Here is a 9996-nt window from a genome sequence, read left to right on the forward strand (position 1 = left end):
AGACAGGGGTTGTACTACTAACTGGGGTATGAGGAGGCGTTGAGACAGGGGTTGTAGTAACTGGGGTTCAAGGAGGTGTTGAGACAGGTGTTGAGACAGGCTGTCCTTTCAATATTACTCTGTGCCTATACCTCACAGTCAACTAGATCTGTGGTCTTTAGAACAGGATGAAATGTTTCCTTTACAACCCAAACTTATCTTGTACTTTTAGTAGCATCTTATAAAATCTGGGGTTCCTTGATATGGGAAGTTACTTCTTTCTCTAAGATAAGAAACCTCAGCTAGGTGTGATTTCTCACATCCTTGATCCCAGCACTCAGGAAGCAGAGGCAGATGGATCTCTCTAAGTTTGAGGCCTGCCTGTTTTGCTTTGCATGTTCCAGGACAATCAGGGTTACATGATCCTGATAACAAGTCTCATATTATGATGGGCAACTAAAATTAGATGTAAATGTTTTTAGAAGTCAAGTCTGATGGCATATACTTGCAATCTCAGCACTCAGAAAGCTGGAAGCAGGAGAATTGCAGGGTCAAGATCACATATGGGTCATGTTCTCACTTAAGAGATGGGGTGGGAAGAATGTATAAGTGAGAGGGGGGATTTCACATTCTGGTAAATAATATACCCAAAGTAACAGAATTTAGAAAAATAGTTCATTTTATAAGATTGAAAGTCTTAAACTTAAATGAATTTTTAAGATTATTAAATATCCTGAGTCTTGAGAGGAAGGTTGTAATGCAGATGTTTTGGGCTAAACATCATGCAGTCTTTTATTCTCTGAAAACTGACCAGTTGTGGGTCTTTGTGTCTATGTGTTACTCACTATCTACTACAGATATATATATATATATATATATATATATGCTTCTTTGATGAGGATTGAAAGATGTACTTATCTGTGTGTGTGATCATAAGTTAGAGTTGCTTTACTACTATATCCTTTGAGCAAAATAATAGTAGTTGCTTCTCCCCTGGTGCTATGACCTACTTAGTTGCAGGTGTTTGGCCCCATTAAGGGTGCCAAGCATGAGTTCATCCTATGGAACTGGTCTTAAGTGTTCAGTTGCTCACATACGCTCATGCCACTATTGGCCAGTTGACATATCTTGCCAGACCAACCAGTATTGTATCTCTCAGGGTTCACAGCTGAAAGAGGAGTAGAAAGGTTGTAAAAGCTAGTAGATAACTGTAGTGAAGTAGTATTTTCTACATACAACAAGACGTTTTCATACATGAACTCACATGATAGCTGTGATTACTTGCCCAAAATCAAACCAGACAAAATTCCAACATGGAAGAGAGATGTAATGAGGAACCTTAGGAGCTCCAGCATAAGTATGAGTATGCAGTATGAGTATGTATGCCTAGGTATGCTTCACTCTTGCACACATACACTAGCAATACTGAGTGCACTGCATGAGTAGAAAGGAAAGCAGGCAAACACGGGAAGCTGGGAAGCAATTGTAGTGTGATATATAGGGGAGAAAGTGCAGGAGAGGGGATGGAGAGTAGACTTGATCAAACATAGTATATGAATGTATGAAATTATCAAGAAAGTATTAAACACTAAGCTTATATCTTAAAATTATTTTGGAAGTGGTTGTGAATGTTAACATAGACATTACAATAATCTAAAATGATATTGTCTTGCAATTCTGGCAACTGTCTTAAATTTCCATAGAGGTTGCTGTAGAGAAGCATAAAATAAATAAATATGAGCCTTAATCTACTCAGAGTAAATCAGTAATAACAAACTAGCAATATACAGGAATACAATGGGGACGTTGTTTCTATCCCAAAAATAAGATGTGTATATGCACTTTTAAGTACTTTTGCACTTAAACATAATCTTTTAAATATGATTTTTAATTAATATACAAGGTATTGGGTAACTGTAAGGTATTTTTGAACAGGAGTGAAATAGATTCTCTTTCCTCCTTGTATCCCTAACCCTTTGCTGTTTCTAACGCCCTCTTAACCTGTCCTTCGCTGAGTCTCTCCTCTTTCATGCTTTGCCTACCCCATGTTCTTCCCACTTACTTTCACCCTCTCTTTGTCTCATTTCTAGTTTTTAATACTTAAACTTCCCAAACTGCACACACATTATAGACTAGGATCTACATATAAGAGAGTACATGAAATTTTTTGTCTTTCTGAGTCTTGGTTACCTTGCTAGTATTCTGCCCTCTCAATTTATCTATTTTCCTGAAAGCTTCATGTTTCTTTAGAGCTGCCTAAAATTCCATTGTGCATATGCACTGAGTCTTCATTACCTGTTCATCGTTGCTGGACATTTGGGCTGGCTCCATTTCCCGGCTCTCATGCAAGGAGCAGCAACAAACATAGATGTTTGCATGTCTCTAGGACAGGATGGAGTCCTCTCTCTATGCCCAGGAGTGGTGTATCTGGGTCCAGAATAACTCTGTTGTTAGGTTTTCTTGAGAAAACCTCTACACTGGTTTCCATAATAGATGTCCTGATTTGCACTCTTCCACCAGTAGCTGTCAGATATCTGGATGACAGCCATTCCAACTGGAATGAGATGGTATCCCACAGTAGTTTTATTTGCATTTCCTTAATGACTAGAGATGTTGAACACTTCAAAATGCATATTGGCCATTTGTGTTTCTTCTTTTCAGAATTGCCTGTTCATTTCTTATCCTACTTGTTGACTGAAAGTTGGGGTTTTGATGTGTTTACAACCATTGTCTGGACCATGTATGTGATTGGTTCCTGTAAAAGCCAAAAGAGAACATCATATCTCCTAGAACTGGAATAATAGATGGTTGTGAGCCACCATGTGGTTGCTGGGAATTGAACCTAGGTCCTCTTGGAAGAGAAGCCAGTGCTCTTAAACACTGAGCCATCTCTCCAGCCCTAAAGTGAGTCTTAATGAATTATTATTTAAATTCTATTGATGTCCAAGTATTTAGTTTTAAAAAAGTTATCTCAGTCAATCTATTTGTCCAATTTGAATATTTTTACAATTCACTCTTCTGATATTGCTATTTTCACTTAATAGAAAATAGCAATAAACATAATCATCTGAAAAATTTAAATGTACCTATATAACAGTGTGCCCATAGAATTAAGAACATAGTGGTGGAAGTATAATCAGATGAAAATATATACCTTTGTCATTGGAAAGGCAGAGAGTGAAGAAAAGTACGTAAGTGAACAACTGAATGAACAAACCAACCGGCCTTGGTCAAGGGTACACAGTAAAAAGAAATACCCTGAAAACTACATCAGAATACAGGGCAGGAGATACTTTAAAATAAGTGGAAACTGATCTAAGAAAATTATATTATAGTTAGTGAAATAAACTTTTATTTTTATTGGGGGGGTCTTTGGGGGTTTTTTGTTTGTTTATTTTTGTTAGGGAGAAGGCTTGGTTTTTGTTTAAAGCTTCAGAGAGGTTTTAGGTGGTGGCTGGAAATGGGGCATGACTCAAGCACATAAGGTAGTGAAAAACTCTGGAGCTCTTGAAAGCAATTGGGGAACCAGGGATTAGGAAACACAGTCAAAGTCACCCATTTCTGCAGTTCCTGAAACTGAGCCAAAGGAGTCCCAAAACAGCCCAATCAGAACTGACTTATGATGCAAGTGTTTCAGACAGATTCGTGCTTCTTCAGAAAATTCTGCTGGCTGGCCAAGGAAGTGCCAGAAATCTAAGTTCTCATCTGCCTTCAGTTTCCCGTCTGTGTGAACAGCAGACCATAGAGACTTCAGCCACAAGGATTTGGTTATTCAGTGTCTTGTTAACTCCAGATTCCTCTGGCTGTTTCTTTCAACACTGTACACTGCACTCCGTCTCCAGTCCCTGTTGTCCTTCAGATCTGACAACTGCATTGATTTCCATGACTTCATAGCACACACCACAGCCACTAGTACTGTTGTGAGATTATTTATTAGTTCGTGTGAAGAATGCTGCTAGTTTATTCAGCACTTAATTGAATAACTTTTATGTAAAAACTGTCATGCCTGAAAATCAAGCCATGGAAAACAGGCTTCTCCTAGAAGACTTGATTTACCATTGCTTATATCTTAAAAACACATACCTTTGAGGGTTGGTTTAAAAAGATAATACCCTTCTAGAAGTACTGAGTACTAGATGAAGAATATTTTTTAAGACAAAAACATTTTTTAAAAGAAGCTCATCTCTTTTTAAAAGCTGTTCAGATGAAGAGAAAAATCTCTCGGCACATTCTTGATCTATATGTTTTTGTGGTTATTAGTAGTGATGAAGATACATTAACCAAACTCTCTAGATAATGCAATAGCTGTTTCTTGGTACTTGTATCAACATATAAATTTCACAACTGGCAATATGGGAATTTGACTAGTACATTTTTGTTTATCTAAAGGGGTAACAACATTATAAACTTCTTCATATCTTTGAATTATGAATCTCGATGTACACACAAGCAAGACTGAAATGCAGCTGAACATGGCTGCCACCCGTGTGCTGTTCCTCACTAGGAACAGGCACGTGTGCAGGCTGCCGACTGTGTTTGTCCAGCACTGATGAGCCCTCTCTCTCTGTTTCAGTCATTATTTTCACTCAGTAAACATGGGTGGAGAACCCTCTCTTTAGCCAGATATGGTATGTGCAAGCCGAGTGTGCCGTTGGGAAGCTGGTGAAAGCTGATAAATAAGATGTGCCTAAGCACTGTGTATCCTTACTCTCACTAGGAAACATTTTAAACTAAATTTTGAAAAAAATGTTAAGTACCTTAGTTCTGCAGGTATGAAACTTGATGTAAAAGGGATCATATAAATTAATTTTATTACATTATTTTTATACTTCATTGAGAAATAAGTAAATAAATCTTGGCTTAAAGTGCCTTTAACTTTGAGTAGTTCTCCAGTTCAGTGTAAACCCTCTAGTAGCTAGCCCATAATATTAGTTAATGCCATGTGAGGAGATGTTATGGAAGGGAGAAACATAATGCCATCCCTCTTTATTACAGAAACTAGAGATTGGTTCTGTTCAGAGTGACAGCTAGTAATGGCAAGCATAGAGCTGCCACGTGGAAAGGAGAGATGCTTTCAACCTGCTGTCAGGTAGATATGGGAGAAGGAAATGACAGGGAAGCCAAGGTAACTAAGTCTAGTCGACTGTTTCCACTTCTGTGAGAAGAGGCTACGTGTCTACTAATGATTTGAGAAGTTCAAATAGAAACATTGGCATTTACAACCTCCTACAACTGAAGTAATTTATGATCAAAACTAGTCTTCAGCATAGCAGCCCTGAGATACACTGCAGAACTGAATCATTTGGGAAATAACAATATTCGTTTGGTGCTCTCCTTGCCAGACATATTTATAACACAGATCCTGTCAAACCATCCAAGTCAAGAAAGACAGTGTGAGACGGGACACGGGTGGAGGTGTGGTGGTTAGAGATTGCTATTTACTAGATGGTGGACTAGGACAGATATGGACTTCTGGAACTTTAGGGAAGATGACCAGTTCTTTGTATGTCTCCTTTATACTGCAAAGCAGGTTTTAGATCATAGACGTATTTGTGTGGTTTTGTATTACTCCCAAAAGCTTCATGTATCTAACTTGGGCCTTAACTGGTGTTTCCAACTACTGAGAGTCATTGGATGGTGTGGAGTCTGGCTTTTTCAGTGTATTAGTCATTCATAGATTCCTAATATGATGGCATTGCTGGTAGATGGTAGAAAGTAAGAAGTTGAACATAGTTGGAGAAAATAGGCTATCAGGAGTCTGGCCTGGACCCTTGAGGTCACATTCTCTCTTCTTGCACAAAGTCAGCAGCTCAGTTCTGAAGTATGCTCCCAACAACAGTGACACTCAAGGCAATAGAACCTGCTACCCACCGACATAAACCACACTCAAGGCAATAGAACCAGCTACCCACTGACATAAACCACACTCAAGGCAATAGAACCTGCTACCCACCAACATAAACCACACTCAAGGCAATAGAACCTGCTACCCACTGACATAAACCACACTCAAGGCAATAGAACCTGCTACCCACCGACATAAACCACACTCAAGGCAATAGAACCTGCTACCCACCGACATAAACCACACTCAAGGCAATAGAACCTGCTACCCACCGACATAAACCACACTCAAGGCAATAGAACCAGCTACCCACCGACATAAACCACACTCAAGGCAATAGAACCTGCTACCCACCAACATAAACCACACTCAAGGCAATAGAACCTGCTACCCACTGACATAAACCACACTCAAGGCAATAGAACCTGCTACCCACCGACATAAACCACACTCAAGGCAATAGAACCTGCTTCCCACCGACATAAACCACACTCAAGGCAATAGAACCTGCTACCCACTGACATAAACCACACTCAAGGCAATAGAACCTGCTACCCACTGACATAAACCACACTCAAGGCAATAGAACCTGCTACCCACTGACATAAACCACACTCAAGGCAATAGAACCTGCTACCCACTGACATAAACCACGAGCCAAAGTAAAGCTGCCCTCCGGTCAGCAGTTGTAGGGACAGAAGTACAGCTCTGCAATGACTCAGCAGCGTAAATGTTAGTAGAGATCTTAACTGGTCAAAACTGATCTTTATCTTCAGCTAAGAAAATTTTAGGAAAAGCCAGTATAAAACAGAATTGGGTTTTACTTAAGAGGAGATTTTCATAAAGATTTAAGTGCAAAGAAAGATAAGAGGTTAAAAAACACACGCATACACATTTGGAAGAAAGACACATCTCACAGTATGGGTAGGGCTTCTCAAAGAAGAGTCTTGGCTTATGAAAATACATTTGTGATACAGATTTAAGCACAGTGGTTAAGAGAAAGACAGCCATTCGGGAAAGGGCATGAACTTATAAAGAGAGAGCTGGAATTAAATGTCCCAGCATTGCCATGTGTACTGTGTTGCACTGTGCTGGTGACTTTGGTCTCAGCATTAGCTGTGTGCACTGTGTTAGTAGCTCTTACATTACATCTCAAAAGCTTGCTAAGAAGCTCCTACCTGTCCTGCCTATGTTTGACATGTGAGTTATAAATGGCTCCAGAGGTGCCTTGGATAGGAATGTCATCTGATAAAGTAAAATCAGGAGCCACCAGGGCTGGATATACAAGGGTTTCTAGTGAAACTTCTGGAAATTTATAGGTATATAGTTAGGAAGAAGAAAAAGCCACTGAGCAAAGTTTAAGTTCTGTTAGAATCCTTGATTCTCAGCTGGCTAGAGGCATCTAGCTGGCTCTAGGACAAAGGGCTTCCTACCACCTAGCTTCCCTCCATTCCTTGGCTTCTTCAAGTCTGGCGTTCTGTCCCACCTAAGAGAGCAAGACTAATACAGCCTTCTTTTTAACCAGAGTAGCCAGGAGTGGAAGAGTATCTTCTGGGCAGCTGGACCCTCAGAAAGGAGCACAGTTTTGACACAGAATGACCCTTGTGGAAGGAATGACTGGCGATGCTCAACTTCCATTAACCACATTCCTGTTCTGTGGTCACATTAAGTTGGTACTTATTTACGTAGCTGACTTAGTAAAAAGCCCTTTTCAAGGCTAGATGTTTTATTCAAGTGGAATATGTGAAATGCAATATCCTCCAAGGTAAATAATGTTTTCCCCTTCACCTGATTTTTCTTTTTTTCTCCAAGGACCAATGCCAGAGGTGCTCCACTGAATATACACAAGGTCTCCAACAGCTTGATTAACTTTGGAAGAAAGTTGATTTCCCCAGCCTCAGCTCCAGGCAGTGTGGGTGTCCCTGTACCTGGGAGCAACAGCAGCAGTTCTTTCTCTGCTGCCATCCCCACCAGGACCTCCACTGAAGTCCCAAGGCATCATCTGCTGCAGCAGCAGCAGCAGCAACAACAGCAGCAGCAGCAACAGCAGCAGCAGTTGCAGCAGCAGCAGAGACTGATGAAGTCTGAAAGCATGCCAGTACAATTGAACAAAGGTAGGAGAAAGCCCAGTAAATCCAAAGAACCTGAAGTATAAGATGAGATTTTCTCACTTGCCTGTGAGAAACCAACATCTCAGAAGCAATAATCCATGAAATCTTAATTTTTTAAAAATCTATTGTATGTGATCCTTTTACAGGTAGAGGTTAGATATTCTATTCTTCTTGATTAAGTATATTTTATGAGGTATTTGACAACGTATTCTTTAGCTTTTGTATTTCAGTGTGGTTTACATTTTGTTATATACATGACATGCCCACTGCACACGATGGTATGAACAGTCCCAGCATAGAACTCATCGACTGACTGTGTGCTCACAGCTTCATAATAGATGTGTCTGAGTCCTGATCTCTTTCCGCAGAGTCTGAGATGGGAAGGCCCAGTAACATAAACTGCAGTGCCACAGCAGTCGGCAGTGTGTCACGGTTTACAAGAAAGTCTGTGTTCTCTCATCTCACTCACCTGTGTCATGGCAGGGAATCCAAACTGAGTCTTTAGGGAGAAAAGAAAAGCTAAACAGAGTTTTAGCGTCCATAATGAGTATTCACGCCTATACACTGAATGGTACAGACGAGAAAGGGGACAAGATGAGAGAAAGCCTGTGAGATGATGGTGGCTGTTCATCCCTTGTGAGGACAGCACTGTCCTTGCTTGATCACGGCCTGCCCAGGGTGTTCCCTCCCTGCCCACACAGAGCCTTTGTGGTCTGTCTGTAGAAGATGAGAAACACATTTCTTTTTACTGGTGGGACTATTAACTGAAGGTAAGAAATAGAAATGTGATGGGAAAACTGCACAGAAAGCACAGCAGTTGTAGACATTCAATCACAACAAACGTCCTACCTAAAGCTTGGGTCATACCTTCCAGGAATACCTACATACATAGCAACATTCAGGACTTAGTGGTATCAATAGTAGTGGTAATGTCAGCACAAACAAATTTAAACTACATTCATATGCTTTGCTTAAGCATATCACATAGAAAATTATTATAAAGATTTTACATATTGGCATGTAAATTAGAGTTTAGTTCCTGGTGATGCCAATTAATGTGTCATGCACATATGTGCACACGCATGTGCATCTGAAGCCTTCCATTCCTGTCTATTTGAAATATTAGATTTTATATGATTAGTATTTAAGATTTATTAGAATATTCAGTTTACCTTCTATGAGAATATGAGAATATCTCATTTAAAATTACATTCTTCTCTTTTTAATGTAGATTGTCACATATGATTTAAAGAAAAGGAGACATCAAGTCATTAACATGTTGAAAATGTATCTTAATGCCAGGAGACATGCCCACTTCCAGAATGGAAATGAATGTTATTTTATATATCTCTTAATTGTACTGTTTTATTGTTCTAAACAAATATGATTTCAATATTGCTTTGATAACAAGCTTTAGTCTGTTGTAATTCTAACTGATGGCAGGCAAATGAGTCAGAGAATCTCTTAATGCTTTAGTTTAAATTTTCTGAGAAACCAAGCCAAATGACTATAGAAATATAAAGTTGTATCTCTAAGGAAATGTCAAGTATTAATATCACAGTAAGTGAGAAGGGAAGTGCATGAAGACAGAACAATTGCTGAAGACTTAACTCCCCAGCCATACGGAGACAGCACAGCACTTCAGCACCACAGTGGAGCGTGGGAATCACCCCTGTCCTGCAAGAAACTGCCCTTGTCGTTTTATAGCTCTTCTAGTCTGTTTCTGGCTCATTCTTCTCATGTGAATTCCCACCAACATGCTACTGTTCCTACTTACATAAAAGATTGAATAAAGCAACGGGCCAAAAGAGACAGAAAGAGCTTTTTACTTCACGATCTTCCTCTATTTACTGGTAAAACCTAAACAATACCTGAAGCTCTAACCAAGAGCTCTGAGCTGATGCCTGGGGAACCTGTGGTGCTTATGGTGACAAGGGTGCTCCTCCAACACTGACCCTGTGTCCTCACTGACAGCGGCCACAGCCGCTTGTCTATAGGCCTATGTGGAAAGTTTGAAGGTTGCTCTGAAATGGCTGTTTGCAAAGGTGGAAATGTGGCTTT

The 9996-nt window shown here is 39.9% G+C and overlaps 1 protein-coding gene across 2 annotated transcripts in view; it reads left to right on the top strand.

Annotated features, from left to right (window-relative positions):
- The window catches only part of TBC1D5 (TBC1 domain family member 5), a 446523-nt gene that overhangs the window by 361428 nt on the left and 75099 nt on the right, over positions 1 to 9996 (top strand). For both annotated transcript variants that reach the window (XM_080917354.1, XM_080917355.1), the window contains exon 18: positions 7637 to 7938. In XM_080917354.1, coding sequence (XP_080773480.1) covers positions 7637 to 7938 — 302 coding nt within the window. The remainder of the gene's footprint in view (positions 1 to 7636; positions 7939 to 9996) is intronic.

Source organism: Micromys minutus (genome assembly GCF_963924665.1).
Source record: "Micromys minutus genome assembly, chromosome: 5".
Classification (NCBI taxonomy): Eukaryota; Metazoa; Chordata; class Mammalia; order Rodentia; family Muridae; genus Micromys; species Micromys minutus.